Source organism: Pleurodeles waltl, chromosome 5 (genome assembly GCF_031143425.1).
Source record: "Pleurodeles waltl isolate 20211129_DDA chromosome 5, aPleWal1.hap1.20221129, whole genome shotgun sequence".
Taxonomy (NCBI): Eukaryota; Metazoa; Chordata; class Amphibia; order Caudata; family Salamandridae; genus Pleurodeles; species Pleurodeles waltl.
Genome location: NC_090444.1, coordinates 1768942353 through 1768962436, shown reverse-complemented (window position 1 = coordinate 1768962436; position 20084 = coordinate 1768942353). Strand labels below are relative to the sequence as shown.

At 43.4% G+C, this 20084-nt stretch overlaps 1 protein-coding gene across 1 annotated transcript in view; it reads left to right on the top strand.

Annotated features, from left to right (window-relative positions):
• Window positions 1-20084, top strand: part of DNAH14 (dynein axonemal heavy chain 14) — a 923784-nt gene that overhangs the window by 751618 nt on the left and 152082 nt on the right. Inside the window, exons 66-71 of the mRNA XM_069236199.1 lie at window positions 2307-2522; window positions 6450-6680; window positions 8942-9063; window positions 10224-10468; window positions 11877-12319; window positions 13739-13940. Coding sequence (XP_069092300.1) covers window positions 2307-2522; window positions 6450-6680; window positions 8942-9063; window positions 10224-10468; window positions 11877-12319; window positions 13739-13940 — 1459 coding nt within the window. The remainder of the gene's footprint in view (window positions 1-2306; window positions 2523-6449; window positions 6681-8941; window positions 9064-10223; window positions 10469-11876; window positions 12320-13738; window positions 13941-20084) is intronic.

Here is a 20084-nt window from a genome sequence, read left to right as displayed (position 1 = left end):
GGGGGCTGCAGGGGCAGTACTTGGTCCAGGCATCGGGTTCCTTGTTACCAGACAGTCGCGGTCAGGGGGAGCCTCTGGATCCTCTCTGCAGGAGTCGTTGTGGGGCCACAGGGGGGTCGACTCAGGGTGCCCACGTTGTCGTAGTCGATTGTGATTCCTCTCTGCGGTGTTGGTTCTCCTGAACTCGAGCCGGGGGCGTCGGGTGCAGAGTGTGAAGTCTCACGCTTTCGGCGAGAAGAGAGAGTTCTTTGAAAGTTGCTTTAAAGTTGCAAAGTTGTTGCAGTTTTTGTACAGTGCCGCTGTTCTCGGGAGTTTCTTGGTCCTTTAGGTTCAGGGCAGTCCTCAGAGGTCCCTGTCGGATGCGTCGCTGTGCAAGTTCTTTGAGTCTGAAAACAGGCCGGTAGGGCTGGGGCCAAGTCCATTGTCGTCTCCGTCGTCTCTGTGGGGCTTTCAGGTCAGCAGTCCTTCTTCTTGTTGTAGGTTGCAAGAATCTGATTTCCTGGGTTCAGGGTCACCCCTAAATACTAAATTTAGGGGGGTGTTTAGGTCAGGGAGGCAGTAGCCAATGGCTACCATCCTTAAGGGCGGCTAGACCCTCCTTGTGCCTCCTCCCTGAGGGGAGGGGGGAACATCCCTATTCCTATTGGGGGAATCCTCCAGAACCAAGATGGAGGATTTCTAAAGGCAGGGGTCACCTCAGCTCAGGGCACCTTAGGGGCTGTCCTGACTGGTAGGTGACTCCTCCTTGTTTTTCTCATTATCTCCTCTGGACTTGCCGCCAAAAGTGGGGGCTGTGTCCAGGGGGCGGGCATCTCCACTAGCTGGTGTGCCCTGCTGCATTGTAACACAAAGCCTGAGCCTTTGAGGCCCCCTGCTAGGTCTAACAGTTCCTGCAGGAGGGAAGTGTTAAGTACCTCCACCAAGTGCAGGCTTTGTTTCTGGCCTCAGAGAGCACAAAGGCTCTCACCCCAGGGGGTCAGAAACTCGTCTCAGTGGCAGGCTGGCACAGACCAGTCAGTCCTGCACTGAAGGGTTGAGTAAAATACAGGGGGCATCTCTAAGATGCCCTCTGTGTGCATTTTTTAATAAATTCAGCAATGGCATCAGTGTGGGTTTATTATTCTGAGAAGTTTGATACCAAACTTCCTAGTATTCATTGTAGCCATTATGGAGCTGTGGAGTTCGTTTTGACAAACTCCCAGACCATATACCTAATATGGCCACACTGTACTTACAATGTCTAAGAATAGACTTAGACATTGTAGGGGCATATTGCTCATGCAGCTATGCCCTCACCTGTGGTATAGTGCACCCTGCCTTTGGGCTGTAAGGCCTGGTAGATGGGTGACTTACCTATGCCACAGGCAGTATTTTGTGTGCATGGCATCCTGAGGGGGATGCCATGTCGACTTTGCCTTTTTCTCCCCACCAACACACACAATCTGCAATGGCAGTGTGCATGTGTTAGGTGAGGGGTCCCTTAGGGTGGCACAACACATGCTGCAGCCCTTAGGGACCTTCCCTTGTCACAGGGCCCTTGGTACCACTGGCAACTTTTACCAGGGACTTATCTGTGTGCCAGGGGGTTGCCAATTGTGGAAACAATGGTACATTTTTAGTGATAGAACACTGGTGCTGGGGCCTGGTTAGCAGGGTCCCAGCACACTTCTTAATCAAGTCAGCATCAATAACAGGCAAAAGGTGGGGGGGTAACTGCAACAGGGAGCCATTTTCCTACAACTCTCCTTTGTTGCTTAAAGGACAACTCTGCATGACTTTCCAAGGTATGTGATATCCGCGTGAAAGTCGGGTGAGAATTTGTACATGTTCTTCAGTTCTCAGAGAAACTCCTGTAACCCAGTAGGACAACCATAGTAACAGTTTAGACCACACTATTTACAATGTTCAGCAGTTGAGTTGCCACTGAGGTGAAATAGCAAAAACCATGAGCTGTTGTCAAAGTGGTAATAAACTAAGAATGTAAATTGATGATCAGGCTCAAGCCATAGCATCAACAACTTGATTCAAACAGTGACTTGTTGCATGACCCAGTGGTCTAACATCAATTCAGGGCTCCGTCCTGAATCTCTCCTGCTCATTTGTTTCTTTAGCCTTAGTTTAATTCTGTATAGTATTTCTCTGAAGAACAGAAGACATAATTTGTACCTGAATGTAGCAGTGGCTGCTCAGTACCACTATTTGTCAAAATAAACACTTAGGTTCAAACATTGTGTTTGCTCCCATGTATTCATATTTTACATGTGCCAGTAAACAACTTGTTCTTTAAATATTATTTTTGCTTCTAGGGCCGATGGAAGGAGTCGGTTGAAAAACTCGACCAGCGGTTAAAAGGAATTGTTGGAGATATACTTGTGTCGGCAGCATTTATTGTATACGGAGGGGTATTTACAGCAGGGTACCGGCAGGCGTTGGTGGATGAATGGTTGAAGCTCTGTGACAACCACAGTGTTCCAGTGTCAGCAGACTATTCCCTTATCAGGATCATGGCAGAAACAAATGAGGTGAGAGCCTACATAAAGTATGTGACTACATGTTTTGTCCATCTGTTAGAAAACTTAGTATCTTTTCTCCAAATAGTCTAGAGGTGCAAGAAATCATACTAGGAATCTACTTGAATGCAGCTGCTGGTGCAGTATATCTGGAAAATTCTATTCAATAGTTTTCAGAAGAATGATGACATTTGAGAAAACATAGTGAATGATTACAGACTGCTCAACATTGTGGCCGCACCTCAAAGAGCTCTTTTCTAGCACATGCGTGTTCATATCTCTTGTAGTCCTTACCTATCTGGACCTCTTCAGTGTAATGAGCTGATGTGGCTGAAAGTAAAGTAATTTGGGGTTGACTACATCACTATAGGAAGTCCAAATCAATGGAAAACATGTCGCTGATTAGTCTGAATTTTTGTGCATGGAAACATAAAATCCAAGAAGTGATTCTTAGTGGACGCTTGCGTAGCAGCTATTTCTGGTTATACCTCAGTTGTGGGACAGCATCGATTTATATAGATCGCAGAGAGCAACTTGGGATGCACATTATTGTGAGAAATGCATCTTTTCTCCTGCACAAACCAGTTGCTGTTTTGTTCACTATTCTGCACAAAGATATATTATCATTAAGGTTCTCTTGAAAATTACTAGGCTTTAGAAGTGTTGTTTTTCTAACTCTTATTTTATGTGCTATATGAATAATACACCAGTTTTAAGCACTACTTTACTGTCAAGACAATTTGATCCTTGTTGCTTGGAAAGGTGTCCATCCCGAATATCAAACCCACAATATTCATGGAACAGAATATCGAGGAGAAATATAAAGAAAAAAACATTGAAGGGTAAGTCTGGAGTTTCCAAACCTAACTCCACATATATTTGACCTATGTTCAAGGTACGAATATATGGAGTCAGGAAGAGTAATTCTGTACTTCCCTATAAGCACATACCATTTGATATTGTGTCCCTCAATGATATGTTAATTCTATTCTTCTATCTCGATATTCATTAGCACAACCCTTAGAACGGATTTGGAAATGAAAAGCTTATCGGTGGCTGTCAAGACAATGAATTTCAGGTTTCTCGTTCGCATTCTGTGCTGCACAATGCAATGGATTTAGGGATGAAATCTCCACATGGTTGCCTTCAAACCTTCTCAGGATAAGGTATCAGGTCAAAATAAATGTTGGCTCCTCGGCCATACCCCGTAGCTTTCTGCTAGTGCTGTGGGGCCATCTGTTAAAGTTTGAGATAAGAGTTTCGAATCAAATAGGACGACCAAAAGTTTGACACTTCAAATTCAAAAAGCAATTGTTTGATAGCAAAACATTTGAAAATAAGAGTGTGACCGTTCAGTTTTCTAAGTAATTGCGAATTACACACTGCAGTAAAATATTGACCTATACGAGTCTGATTTTCATTCAAAATGTTCACTTTTCTCAATATCAGATTTTATTTTTGAAACTAAATTCGCTGTTAGACCTTTTTTTTGCAGGGGTTAAGAGGAGGATGTATTGACTGAAAAAAACAATTATTTGAGAGATTACTCCACAAGAAGAGGTGAAAGAGCCGTGGTACTCTAAGAAAGTTTTATCAAGATTCTTTAGAAAATTAGAATTTTTGTTTTCCTTGGCTAACTCTCAAGATTACATTTATTTATGTTTTTATTTAATAGCCGTTTTATAGAATGTGGCCTAATACTAGGAAGTGGATCAGAGCAGTCTGTATAACGTTAGGGGAATAATTACATTTTAGAAATGCAAATAACAGAGTAACAGGAAATAGCCCCCCAAAAATTGCCAATTTAAGAATATTTTCAGATACAAGAAATATGTAAAAATCGTTCACATTTCGATGGTTGAATAAAATGTAGTATTAGAAGCTGGGAATGTAAACTTTACAAGCTGAATTAGTAGTAGGGTGATAGGAGAGATAGGGTTATGAAATGCCTGTTGAATAAATAGATTGAGCTTTAAAACATGTGCTTGCGGGCTTAGCCATTTGGATATCAGGTAAAAGATTTTGAATAACATAGATACTGAAGTTGCACACCAACAGTGTGAGAGTACACCCCTTGACTTTAGCTAAGCTTGTTTCCCAACTTGCTTATGTGCAAAATGTCATCAAACCCTATTTTTTGTGGGGTTTAATGTTAGACAATTGCCAGTTGTCCACCTCTGATATAGGTCAGAATCTCTGACACCGATTGGTACTCTTGGTGTTTCGAGACCCATTGGACTGTTGATGGAGGCTAGAATGCATGTAAGAGTGGACCCCCTGTTTGGTACAAATACTATGTTAGAAGTCGTATGTAGATGTTAAGAAGAAAAGGTGAAAAATTCAAGGCTTGTGGCACATCTCAACTAACCTTTTGCAGGTGAGAATCAACGGTGGAATGGCCGACTGACTGATATCGGTTGGTCAGTCAATAGCAGCTATTTATTCATCTGGTCATCAAAACTGGCGGCCTCAAGTTGCCACTTTAATCAGGAACGCATGGCTGTACTTATTGCAGCTGATAAGTCCAAAATGACGAGAGCCTTGCCACCTCCAACATCCACCTCTCGCCAAGAATTGTCAGTGACAGTCCAAGTCACCATTCTTCTACCTGGTCTGAAGCAATGTTGAAAAGGTTGCAGCAGGCCTTGTTGCTCCTCAAAGTCCTGTGTCTTTTGAAAAATATTTCTCTAAAATTTAGAAAAGGCTGAAGGAAAGTTTGCATCCAAGGAATTATTTTTTTTCAAGTTAAAGGCTTAAAAATAGCTTTTTCCCATTCCTTGAGCATTTTCCTATCAGTTATAGAATTATTAAATTAAACTATCAGATTTTCAGCGATATGTGGAGCTAACTGCTTCATAAATTTGACAAGGTGACATTCTAAAGTGATCTCATGAGCCATCTGCTGGATATGAATGGGGCTCCCGGTTTTATGGCATTTATTTTTTGACATGTCTGGCTGTATTTATCCATATTTATTTTTTGCTAGTTTTATCTGTATTTATTCATATTTATTTTTGGTTTTGTGAAAAATTAAGCTGAAACTAGTATATTTCCACATTTATTTAACAAATAAATAAATGTCCATCCTTATTTGCATGTCTGAGAGGTTTCAATGACATGAAGACTCACAGAAGATAAATCAATTCACCTATATAAATATTTGAACATTTTCATATCAACCTTATGCACATCTATTTCTGTTTAAGCCGCATGACTAGAATGCCTTTATTTTTCAGCTGCCTCACCTATCAGTCTGCACAAGCATTGGCCTGACAACCACTCAAAAAAGAGCTTAATTTCCGTTTTTATCCACATTTAAAAATAAATACAGTCAGGAAAATAAATGGTTTTCTCTCTGCACCTATCAGTAAAAATGGAAAACAGGGAGCCTCAAATATGATTGCTAACAGGTGGTATTTTATCATCACATAGAGGGTATGTAATGAGAGAAGTGAGTCAGGTATGGGAAATTCAGAGGGAATGTCACAGCTTTTTGTGCAAATTAAGCACAAATCGCAGCATTTTGTAGAGAGATACAGAGCTTTTCAGACGATCTCTGTTTAATATGCCAGCTGGAGAATGGATAATGTTCAGGTGCTAACCATAAAGTGTTGCTTAAACTTTTATGCATTTTGTCATTTGCTTGGCTTAAATGATGTAGTCTGCGTTGACCAGATATAAACGCTGGGGACTTTGGGCGCCATTTTAGTAGTGTGGTGTGCCTGTTATGGAATCAATGTGGGGATAGTACTTTAAAAAGGGGACAGCCACTCCAGAGAATACAGAACAAAACAGTTCCTTCATGAAAGAATGTTATTTTGTGTTATCTGAATAACATACCTAATTATATGATAGGCCGAGAAAGGCAATTCAGTTGGGACTTGTTTGATGAAGACGTTTTGGTTGTAATGCTGTTGTAACCCGCTCTATTTTACCAAGGTCCGTAAGTGGCAAAATGAAGGCTTACCACCAGATCAGTATTCTACTGAGAATGCCATCCTGGTGAAGAATGGCCAGCGGTGGCCACTGCTCATCGATCCCCACGGCCAAGCCTATAAATGGATATGCCAGATGGAAGGCGAAAAGCTGCACCAAGTCCAAGCTTCTGATGCAGGCTTCATGAAAACAGTGGAAAATGCAATCCGTTTTGGGGAACCTGTTCTGTTACAGGTATGAGCACAATGACTGCCATCTCTTTGAGTTTTTTAAACTTGATAACCGTCATTATCATCCACACCCACATATAGGTATTCACATTGAAGTTTTGTTCTTTGCTTCATTATTTTAAAATGAGTGCTCATCTTACCCCGTATGTCGCCATTTCCGGTTTCTCATTTTGGGTTAGCATTCAATGTTTTGCATTTTGTTCGGAGCCTTTTCTCTCGATAAATTTTGACTGGTTTGCCTTTCTGGAATATGTCCTAGGAAACTTGCAAGAAAGTGTAATAATTATCATAGTGTGCAAATTCCTGTTTGTTTAGAGATCTAAATTTAGCCCGGAACTTGTAATCAGGGCCAAAGTTTTAATTGTATGACACTTATACCTTTGGTGGTATTCTTGTCCAAAGGTCATCTTGTATGGGGATCTTGTGCCCATGGCAGTTCACCAGAGGCAGGGCTCAACTCTCCTCTCTGAGTCTCCCATGGGATTTTACCAACCAATATGGCATTTTTGTGCATGTCTAAAACAAGATAACCAATGCATTCTCTCTATTCTCCTACAAAAGTAATTCAGTCCTGCATGAACTCTTTTCACACACTTCTAATGAGTGTACAGCCATTTGTAGGACCTCAGGAAACTCTTTCAGTGAGCTCCACAAGTGAAAGAACAATCTTTTCTAGACCTATTATGTATGTACATTCAGATTTACTGCAGAATCTCTGAGCTGCAGACAGAACAAATTCGGGCCTTTTTCAAAAGCAATGCAAGGGGTATGGACAACCGTAAAATGTTTAACATTATTCCATGTGACTAGTTACCGCATTTTTGGTTGTAAAGATGTAAGTGGTAAGAAAGTCATGAAGGAGACCTATTCACTTATCTCTTTTGTTGGCTGGAAAAATTAACTTGCTCTGTTGATCTTAACCAACGAGGAGCTAGGTTCTGGGGAAAGCGAGTGTGAAGAACGTCCAATGCAGCTTCACTCTGGTGAGGGGGTACTTTAGTAAGCTTTGCATCCGTGTGCAAATACAAAAAAAAACCACACACAGAACCAACCACCCACACACTCTTTCTATCACTATCACTTTTTCCTCTTTCTGTCTCTGTGAGAAAGTTCTATCCAGCCATGGCAATCCCACAGTCGATCGCCATGAGAAGTTACAATCATTCACATTCCACTAAAATGGATTTAGCAGGAGGAACTATTCAGTACCCAAGAAAGACGATCTGTAAGCTGTGCTCCATCGGTAGCACCTACGATCTGTTCTACCGGAACAAAGTTAGTTTCGAGACAATTTTAGTCATAGAAACAGCCTGAAATATCTAGTCAAGCAGTCCAAAACTGAAGCTTTATTGAAAGGCTGTAGTTTTCTTTTCCTCAAGAGCTGAGCACTTAGAACGTCCAGCACTAACTCTGGAAAGTAAAATAGTGCAGAAATCCAAAGTAGTGTGTGAGCAGGTCTCCTTTGGCGTGCTTTTACCACTGAAACATAGAAAATAAGGAAGTGAATCCTAATCACTTGCAACATTGTTGCGCATATCCGTTGTGGTCTGGTGTTCCATCAGCAACTTGAATGTATCTCCTGTATATTGACTCTTTTGCAAAACTGGTTGCTCTTTTTAGTTGTGGAGTTACTGCATAAAATTAATTATACTAATTTTTAAATATATACCTTTGGTTGTCATCATTTTGAAATTGATTTTATATCTCACTTCCTTCACTTCTAACCAAAAGCCGTACTCTCCTCTTGTAAATGCAAATTGGTTAATGTGTTACCTTTAACAACTTTCTATTTTACTTCCTTTTCACCTAACGGAGCCTGATGTTAGTTTGAGTTGTAGTACTCACTTATTTAGAAGGTAAAGAAAAATGACAACAAGACTCTCATATGTCATATTAGTAATTTGATTAATCATGCTTTAGGTACATGGGTGTTCTCAACTAACTAAGAATAGCGATAATCATTTAAGATGAGGGAATACTTCTCTAAAGCATAATATCAGGCTGAACATACCACTTTGTAGCTATTTTACTGCTCACTTTCATCAGATTACGCAAAGTGAACTTTAGGGCAAACAGTGAACAAATGTTTTCTAACCTCATCTCATATAACTTACTTTAGATAATATTAAAAGCAAAAATGTATTGTTACCAACTGCTAAACTAATCCACTGAAACAAATGGAATTTAACAGTATTATGTTTTGATTGAGCCAGCCAAGAGGAAATTATTTAATCTCCAAAACCAATAGTAAATATTTTTTTTCAGGATGTTGCTGAGGTCTTGGACCCAAGTTTAAAGCCAATTTTGAGTAAGGAGATCTATCGAAGAGGAGGACAAGACTACATCAAGATTGGAGATTCGGAAATAGAATATAACCACAATTTCAGGTGCTACTGTCAAGTCATTCATTTAAAAATTTGGAGTGATTATTTTGCTCTTCATTAGTGACACCTAAGTGAGTCCTAACCCTCCAAGTGGTGACCCATTAGCCCTGGACCCTTGGAAGTGGTGCTGAAGGTGACCAGATAGCCAAAATCCAAAAGTGGGGAAAATGTTTGGCTAAAACCTACTCTGAGTGTCAGAAGGAGACCAAGTCCAACCTTGTTTTCCCGCCAGAGGTGCATCGCTGGTCAAATGAACTTTGTGGCTTTACCCGCTACGTTCTTCTTCACAGCAGCAAATTGTATTCAGCAGTCCTTTGCCCAAGGGGTATCCGGCCTCATGGAACTGTCTTCGGCTACAGCCCTCTGCCTTGTCCCTGTGGAGGTTTTTGACTTCCATTTCAGAGACTATGGGCCTCTATCCCAAAGAACCTGTTATCCCAGTCTAGTTAAATTCTTCCCCTTTGTAGATATGCACCCTTAACAGATAGGCACACTAAGGCTTTTAGGGTAGTCCATAAAGCAGTTAATGTATTGCACTGAAGTAAGTAAGTAAACCTCAAGAGGGAATCTCCTGCTGTTTCAATTTCAACTAAACAGCTGAGGTGGCACAGGACTTATATTCCCTATTTTCTGCATAGACATATTTGTCTCCCAAAGTTTCAGCCATGTTAAGGTGCTCTTTGATAATGTAGACACTATCATGACCATCCAATCAGAAGCAATGTAGCATCCGTCACACTAATCTGTCACCTTCCAGTACTTTTGACAGCTCATATGGCTGCCAACAGAGGGCTGCACCTCAGTTGCTGCTGTTACTACCTAAGAAGGGGGAAGTTGGGGCCATTTTCTTTGCTTTCATTATGGTCCATTAAGACCCCTATTTATGCAACTCCTGTCAGGAAAAGAAGTAAGAATGCACCAGTACCAGGAAAGCTTTTCTACTCCAACAACTCCACCACCTCTGCCCCGAGTCTGACATCTTGTCAGTGTCACCACATCAATTCCATTGGAGAACCAAGGCCATTGTCATTTCTTTATTGTGAATAAAAATCAGTATATTTTTAATACTGTCTGATTTCGAAGTTGAGTGCTATTTTATAACAATTGTGTTATAAGCACTTGACGGGCAGGTCTATTAACTTAAAGTTCTTTCCTGGTTGCAGATTGTACCTGACAACCCAAGTCCCCAGTCCTCACTTCCTGCCAGCTGTTTGCATTATGGTTGCCATAATCAACTTCACTGTAACTTTCAAGGGTTTGCAAGACCAGCTTTTGTCTAGCGTCATCATACACGAACAGCCCCAGCTCGAGCAACAGCGCTGCCACTTACTAGAGAGTATCGCTGAAGACCTCTCAACACTTCTAGAACTAGAGAACAAATCTCTGACCCTGCTGCAGAAAACTGAAGGTAATGCTTCTCCTTGGTCAGGTGAATTGGCTAAGAGGTTTAAAGAATGTGAAGAATGGATGAGAAATGAGCATATTGGAGTTGGATCTTGAACAGGTCACACCGTGATCACCTTGGAGGAGCTTAAGTGGAACACTTCCCCACAAATTTGGGCCTGGCTCCAAAAGCCAGAATCAAAGAGCGGGGTGCCATGTTTTCCTCGGCCAGGGGTAGTCAGGTCTCTGAGTGAATGCCTGTATTCACAATGTTTCTGAATGACAGTGGACTTGATGCTTGGCTACTGCTGCCATTGTGCAGGAGAGGTTTAGATAAGAGCACAAAACGTGCAGTAGCCACTACCACTAGAATCAGCAACCAGGAGTAAGCCCAGCTCTGGATTTATGTGGGAGCTAGTGGCACAGAGATAGACTGGCAGCCTTTTCACTAGCTTAGGTTCCTTATATCTATGATCACTGAAACCACTCATAGCCACCCTATGAATTGAGGGAGAGTGAGCATGTGTCACATGTGTTTGCAGCTCATTGAAGTGTAGATGTCCAGCTGTTTCAAACCCCCTAGGGTGGCCCATGGTTCCCCTGGTCAGTGATGGTGCAGAGGTGTGTGTTACTGGCATGACCTAGATATATATGGCCGAGAAGGATCCCATAAAGTGGATATGATGGTGGTGGTGATTTGTGGATTGTGTGAAAAAGTCCAGTCAGTTACATTTGTGAATCAACATACCAGCTGCATATTTCTTCAATTTTCTTTAAGTTAATAAACGGCGGTTTGTGAATTATATGGATCAACTCCAAATGTTTCTTAATCCATATCTGATGCAATTGGGGACCCTGTATATTTCATTTAATAATGTAAAAGCTGCCTAATGCTTCCTAAGGTATCTAATGCAGGTAGATAGAATACGATACAAATGAAATCCCTACAAACTGCGGACAGATTAATCTGATCTGACTCCTACGAGATAGGTGTGTGTGATCCTACCTGCTACTTTTGCTGCTACATTTAGATTTTGTGTGTTTTGTTTATTTAATAAATAGTACACCTGTAATTTCCTGTCCCTCAATATGCTACTCTGTAATAAACCCATGTCGCTCAGGGGGCAGCTGTAGCTAAAGATATGCAATAGAGAGACCTAGCAAGCGTAAATCTGGAAAAAGAGTCTGTATGATCAGAGTAAAAAGGACCCCTGGCAGAATGGTTGGCTCTGGTGATCCTTGTGTACTCTTGAATTATTATGCTGTATCATGATAAACTTAAAATTGAATTATGCATCAAAAGCCCTTGCAAAACACTATTAAGCATAGAAAATCACCTTTTCTTGAAGTCCTCAGTTACTAAGATTTGACAGTGTTTGAACTGATCTAATATTTTCTGTACATTTACTCTCAAATGCATGTTTTGCTATCAGGACATATCTTAGATGACAAAGATCTCATTGAGACCTTGCAGAGATCAAAAGTGACATCACGAGCAATCGTCAAGCGGATTGAAGCATCAGGAAAAACAGAAGCCACGATTGAAGAAGCCCGCAAAAACTACCTTCCTATCGCCACCCGTGGCGCCGTGCTCTACTTCGTCGTGGCGGACCTCATTCAGCTCAGCTATATGTATCAGTTCCCCATGGATTGGTTCCATCAGATTTTTGTGGACTCCATTGCATCAGTGAGTGATGTCAAAGAGCCTGTAACCTCATCTGAGAAGCAGACTTTTGTGTCTGGCACAGACCAGACTCTGAACTTGCATAAGAGTGTCACAGCAGAAGACAATGAGAAGAGATGTAGTGGTGAAGTAGACCACTTCCAGGCCCATCTGCAGAACATCATTGATGCTTTGACTGGAAATGTTTACAAGGTAAGGTAATACATACAAATAGAAAAGCCTTTCCGACTTGCAAACTACCTTTAGCGATTCATTCCGAGTTGCAAAGAGGAGGGCGCATTGTGAGTCACAGTGATATGCATCAATGCTTTGCAACCACAATTGCAGCTGTAAACCACTGAAAGGTTACTGACATCCTACATAGGGGCATATTTCAGCGCCCCTAGTGCCATCAGATTGTCACTATTCGAGACGCTTTGATAGCGCTAAGCACTGCTCCATATTTACAAGGAGGTGTAACACTACTTTTTTGTGTTTTGTTTGTTGTGGCAGTGGTCTTCCCAGGGGGTGGCGTTAGCATGGCAAAACGAGGAGGAATGCTTTTATTCTTCCTCGTTTTTTGCTTTTTCTATGTGTGCTGCACACATAGAGGACGCAAAATGCCATGGAAGATTGTTTACGTGCAGGAAGGGACACCTTCCTGCACATAAACAATCATTCAAAAGGAGGCTTTGGTACTTCTATGTCTGCTGCATTTTGTGCCAAATCACCATTATAGATTGTTTATGTGCAGGAAGGGACCTATAAACAATCGATCCCCTTAACGCAGACACCCTTGCACTATGGTGCAAGGATGCCTGCGTTGGCGATAGGCAGCTTAATTCCTCTAAACATGGCGCACCTTTGTGTTTCTAAAGTGGCGTTGCGCGGCGCTGCTATTTTTGACACAGCGCTGCACCTCTTTAACATAAATCTGAGCCATAGAGTGGTAATCCATTCACAAGATGGAAGATGTCCTAAAGGGAATGTGAATGGTGAATGCTAGCTGCCACCCTTAGGGGAGCAATCAGTGGCTTAGGGAGCACTGCATGCAACCTCACCCTAACCCCATGTCATTCCTTGTATGTTTAATGAAACAAATGAGATTTAAATGCATTATTCGTTTAATTAAACGTGCAAGCCTACATGCATAGCAAGCCTGAGAAAGTAACTTGTCTTTATATATTTTTTCATTTCTTGGCCAACTTATGAAGTGACATGCAGAGCACTTTGTTCCCCATAGTGGACTGCTGAGCCTGTAGGAAAGCCATGGCATCCAGTTGTGCTGCATGTGACTTTCGAAACCCGCTTCCAGAGTATGCAACTTAGAGAAAAGGGTGGAACCCCAATGCTATGGTGAAAAATAAGACTTTCACCCCCCACAAACTGACACCACAACAGTGGCAGCAGACAACTGTTCAAAACACACACTCAGCAGACTCATCTGTGCTGCTTGCCTGAGTGCTTGGTCACGGCAGAGGATGCAACTGGGAGGATTTATGGCAAATGGGCTGGAGCCAGGTCCCTGCTAGGGCTGGAATCCCCTCATCTCCATCAGTAGTTAAGTTTGTGGTGATGAGGGATTTTTGCATTAACAATAGTTTAATAGTTGTGTTGTATTTGTTTTCACAGGTTGTTTCTTCTGCACTTTTCACTGAACACCAGCTCTGCTTTTCCTTTCTGCTCTGTTCAACCATCATGAAAAATAACAGAAGGGAAAACCAGCCCCAGACCGACACGTTTGGGTTTCTCCCAGAGAACGAATGGGACATCTTTCTGCACTCGGCACTGCTAGCGAACATGATGGGCACGAAACAGCATTCTAAGAACAAAGGTATACAACACTACAGTACATCTGAAGGGAGCATGAGTTCGGTGTTGTGGTAGTGGTCTTCTCAGGGTTTTAAGAATTACCAACTTGATTTACGAAGGGTCTTTCCACGCCTTAGTTTGACTTATGTGTAGGGCCTTCTTCCTTATAGGAGATGAAAATATAAAGGACATTTTTGGGGTTGAGCCATTGCTAGTTTGCTGGTCTATATGGTATGATTAGTCAGGCTGCAGACTGGTTTCCCCAGAGAGAACAGCTGTGATTCAGCATCTCCCAACAGGCCTACAGGTATAACAGCATCTTAATGCAGGTCCCCTTCTTTCTGAGGATGGTGGGCTCCCACTGCAGTGTTTGAACTGAAAGACAAAGGATTGGCAGGACCTGCAAAGGTTGCCACTTCTGCATGCACAAGAGCCATCTTTGAATGTTGTTTACATACTTCATTAATAGCCAGTGGAAAGACCCGTAGACGGCTGCCCCCGTGTACACAGCCATTGACAAAGTCAATAGGTCCCTGAGCGGCAGTTAAATGCCAAATCTATTTACTTTGTCAATCCTTGTTTTGTATCTGAATTTCCATGTTTCTACTCAGAAGCTGAGAGGACCTGTTACAGGCAGAGAAACCTGGGCTTTAAGTTATTTTTTAGGCTGGTTATGCACCCGAACATGGTTATTTGATCTGCTTAGGTCAATGTAGAATAAGAAGGTATATTGTAAACATATTTGGATAATTAATCCAAAATATGTAACCGTTTTTTGCCATTTGAAAAGGTGCAAATCTTTAAGAGCACATATCACTTCCTCAGTCTCCATAGGCTTCAGGCCTTTGGATGTAGCCTGCTTAACCTTCAAACTAGAAAATTATTTAAAAAGCTGCACAAAGAGCGTATACTCTTCTGCTTTATAGGTGATTCAAGCCATGTTGCTTCCAGTGTCAGCCATTGTTGTAAAGCCTATACTTTACTTTGTCTAACTGATGGCCTCTTGTATTCGGGTTGTGGCCAGGGTAAGCCAAAGGCTGGGGCAACTTCACGGGTTCCTAAGAAGAGAAGTGCATGGATTTTTAGAGTCTCCTAAATGTATAAAGCCATTTCTTTATTAGAAGATACTATATCAACTATCATATGGATTGGTAGAAGTCAGGCTTAGTTAAGGGCTAGTCACATGTGTAAAGTAGAGGGCAATCCTCTCCATGTGAATTATTCTTTTCAACAACACGATAAACAAACATTATTAAAGCCAGGATGTCTGGCATTGGCTACTAACTTTTGGTGTTGCCAGTGTTTGTAAATGTTTTTTGTAAAATAATAAGGGGAATGCTTTTTCTGTGTAAGTGCACTTTGTGCAAGAGCAGAATGCACTCACTCACATAATTCAATCAATCAATCAATCAGGATTTGTAAAGCACAGCTAATCACCCGGCAGGGTATCTAGGCGCTTGCAGGTCCCGGAGGCTCATTCGAGCAGCCAGGTCTTGAAGATCATTTTCAATTGCGGAAGTGAGGTGATAATCCAGAGTTGTGTGGAAGGTTGTGCAAAAAATGGGGGGAAAAGCAAGGAGAAGGCACTGAAAAAACAGGGGAAAAAAAGCTAGAAGATAGGAGCAAAGAGTGATGCAGCAGCAGGGGGAGAGCTGGGCGTGGGACCCAGTGAAGGTAAGACAGTCGCAAAAGTGAGCTGACCCTGTGCCCCATAATGTATGCTATGGTGGGCAGAACAAAAATATGAATGACAGTGACAGACCAATAGATGAGGAGAGCTGGCTGGAAGCCCTTGTAAGTAATCTATAGAATTGTTTTAAAACCAAAACGTCCTTTCTAATGCCAGACCTAATAATTTGAAGGTGCTTTGTTTGATGCTACACCAGGTGGCATATCTATTTTTTTTTAAAATATTTAATTCTTCTTTTCCTTCACAAACAACAAATACAATTAGGTATAGAACATGCGCACAATGCACAAAGAGCCAGTTTCCATCTACAATCATTATAACTCCTTTACACATTTTCCTTTGAAGGAGACACACACACAACAAAAGTGTACAACAAGTGAATGCATATTGTTCATTACATAGCTACACATTTCAAGTCTAGTCAGGATATATTGAGACCCCTCCATACACCCCTGGAAAAAAGGTGGGGAGTTCTCACTTAAGGAATCATTGATAAAAAGCACAATGCCTCAATGATAATTTATTTGCATCCAGAACAATAAAAGAAAAGATCAGTTCCATGAAATTATAATTCTTGTTACTATATGGCACCCCTCCATACACCCCACCTTTGGATTTCTACACAGGCGGTATATATATTTTAATATACATATATATATATATTTGATTCACAAAAGCTCAGGAGAAAAAGTCGGAATGTGTTCCTCTGGGCATAGTGCTACGATTGGTGCTTCTTTAGGATTTCTTTGAAATTCAGAAATAATTCCAAGAATACACACATAGCTAGACTCTTTTTTGGAGATATCCAGGAGTATTTAAATGGACAACCATTTTCTCACATGGAAATGGAGCAGGTGCATACATTAATACGAATGTACAGCTGTGTAGGAGGCTGGCTCTGTATATACTATATCAACATGAGATATAGGCCCTCATTACGACCCTGGCAGTCGGGGGTAATTTGGAGAAAGTTACTGCCAACAGGCTGGCTGTATCTTTTCCCAAATTATGACATTGGCGGTGTGGTTCAAGCCAAACCGCCAATGTACCACTCCGTCCGTCAGGGTGGGAACAGCCGCTGGGCTGGAGACTTCGGTCTCCAGCCAGGCGGTCGTCACAATCCCATCCTCGGGATTATGACCCCGCCTACCGCCATGGTCTTTCATGGCAAGCGTACCGCCATGAAAACCATGGTGGTAAGCACTATCAGTGCCAGGGAATACCTTCCCTGGCACAGATAAGTCCCTCCCTCACCCCTCTCCCCCTCACCCTCCTCAGAATCCTCCCCCACCCGCCCACTCCTGCCCCCACACATTGCCACACGTACACACTCATACACACATGCATACCCACACACTGCAACACACACCAACATACATTGTCGCACACACGCATTCACAACATACACGTACACTCACATTCAGTCATTCACGCACTCATTCAACGCGACTCACACCCGCATGCACGCATACAAAACAGACACACACCCCCACACACATACAACACCCCCACACACACCACCCCCCAACCCCCTCTTCTGTCGGAGAACCCCACTTACCTGCTTGCAGGGGGTCCTCCGGCAGAAACGGGTCGCGGCGCTGCTGCCTGCAGCAGCGTCTGCCAGCAAAACACCGCCAGGCTGTATCATTGCTCATGATACGGTCGGCGGTGTTCTGCTGGCATGGCGCTGCTGCTGGCAGCAGCGCAAACTTACCGCCATCTGCCGCCATGACCGTCAACAGTATTCTGCCAGCCTTCTGGCGGAATTCCGTCTACGGTCATAATGCGTGTGGGTGGTAGCCCCGGCGACAATATGTTGGAGGCCGTCGCCATTGCAGTAGGCGGTCAATACCGCCAATGTTGTAATGAGGGCCATAGTGTGCACAGAGTCCAGGGGTTCCCCAGAGGCTTAACAGAAGCTAAAGTAGATAATACGAATGCTCTCTTTTCTGGTAGTGTGGTCAAGCAGTTAGGCTTAATAGAAGGTAGTTCAAAGTATTTATGGTACACACACAGGCAATAAATGAGGCACACACTCAAAGGCTTAGCTCCAGACCAATTGTTTTTATATAGCAAAAATATATTTTGTTGATTTATTTCTAGAACCACAAGAATCAAGTTGCAGTTAAGTAAATAAATATGTATTTCACATATGTATCAATACCACTTTGATTGGAATTGGTAAGTTAAAAAGCTTTTGAATAAATGGCAATAATCTGTTTTAAAAATTGACACTGCTTTCAGAACAGTTCCTGAGGGGAAGAAAAGTTAGTGCGTTTTGATGGTAAGTACATGACTTACTGTTCCAGTCTCCGGCGTTTAGGAAGTCCACAGGTTGGGGTTCAAGTTAACCCAAACACTCACCACCAGCAACACAGGGCCGCCCGGGTGCAGAGGTCAAAATTGAGGCAAATTTAACATGGGCTCTTATGGAGACTGGGGGCACTTGGTTTCAGATCTGCTGGCAGGTAAGTACCCTCATCTTCGGAGGGCAGACCTGGGGGTTTAGAGGAGCACCGTGGGGGCTATAGTAAGCACCAAACACACACCCTCAGTGGCTTAGGGGCAGCTGGGTGCAGGATGCAAACACAGCGTCAAGCTCTCAATGCTTTCCTATGAGGGGGCCCCAGGGGTCACTTAGATGCTGCAGGCTGCTTCCTGGAGGTCGATTGCAGAAAACCACAGGCTGGACAAGTAGGAGGGCCACCTGCTGAACGCTGCTGCACCAGTGGTCGGGTTCCCCAAGGCCAGGGGGCTGCGGGTGCAGTGTACCTTTTGGCGTCAGGTATCTTCATCCGGTGGTGTCACGGTCAGGGGGGTCCTCTGTATTCACACTGCAGGCGTCGTCGTGGAGGACAGGAGAGGACAATCCAGGGTGGGCACTTGCTCGGAATTGCCTGGGGATGCTCTCTAATCATTTGGGCCACCTAGGCACGGGCCGTGGGCGTCAAGTGCAGAGTGGTCAGGACTCACGGTCTGGAGAGGCTCTGCAGTCCTTAGGTGTAGTTTCTTCTTGGACAGAGCCGCTGTCCACAGGAGTTCTTGGTCCTCTGTGATGCAGGCAGTCCTCTGGAGGCTTGCCAGAGGTCACTGGACCCATAGGCTGCTTTGCTTTCTTTTGTAGGGTTCTTTGAAGCAGGAGACAGGCCAGGTAGGGCTGGGGCCAAGTCAGTTTTAATCTTCCTTCTTCTATGCTGGGGTTTCAGCTTAGCAGTCCTTTTTTTCTTTTAAGGTCGCCAGTAATCTGACAAACTCTGTTCAGGGGATCCCTTAAATCCTGGATTTTGGGGCATTACAGGGGTCAGAGGGCAGTAGCCGATGGCTACTGTCCCTGAGGGTGGCTACACTCTTCTTGTGTCGGCACCCTTTTGGGGAGGGACACACAAACCTAACCCTATTGGTCCCTATTCTCCAAACTAAGATGGAGGATTCTGCAGGGAGGGGGTCACCTCAGCTCTGGACACCTTAGGGGTGGTCCCAGGTGGGGTGGTCAATCCTTCCTGCTTTCCCTAATTCTTAATTTTCCTGCCAGAAGTGGGGCTTTACCCGGGGGGGGCAACTCCACTAGCTGGAGTGCCCTGGGGCACTGTAACAAGAAGCTTGAGCCTTTGAGGCTCACCGCCAGGTGTTACAGTCCCTGCAGGGGGGAGGTGTGAAGCACCTCCACCCAGGACAGGCTTTGTTTCTGGCCACCGAGAGCACTAAGGCTCTCACCCCATGTGGTCAGAAACTGGTCTGAAAGTGTCAGGCTGGCTCAAACTGGTCAGTCCTGCACTAGCAGTTTGGCTAACATAAAGGGGGCATCTCTAAGATGCCCTCTGGGTGCATTTTTCAATAAATCCCACACTGGCATCAATGTGGGTTTACTGTGCTGAGAAGTTTGATATCAGACTTTCCAGTATTCAGTGAAGCCATTATGGAGTTGTGGAATTCGTAATGACAAACTCCCAGACCATATACTTCATATGGCTACACTACACTTACAATGTCTAAGAATGGACTTAGACGCTGTAGGGGCATATTGCTCATTCAGCTATGCCCTCACCTGTGGTATAGTGCACCCTGCCTTAGGGCTGTAAGGGCTGCTAGAGGAGTGACTTACCTATGCCACAGTTAGTGGTTCGTGGGCATGGCACCCTGAGAGGGGAGCTATGTTGACTTTGCCTTTTTCTCCTCATCAACACGCATGAGCTGCAAAGGCAGTGTGCATGTGCTTTGTGAGGGGTCCCCCTTGGTGGCATAATACATGCTGCAACCCTTGGGGACCTTCCCTGGCCACAGGGCACTTGGTACCATGAGTACCTTTTGCAAGGGACTTAACTGTGTGCTAGGGATGTGCCAGTTGTTTAAGCAAAGGTGCAGATTTGGGGAAAGAACACTGGTGCTGTGGCCTGGTTAGCAGGATCCAAGCACATTCTCAATCAAAGTTGGCATCAAAATCAGGCAAAAAGTGGGTGTGGGGGTAACCATGCCAAC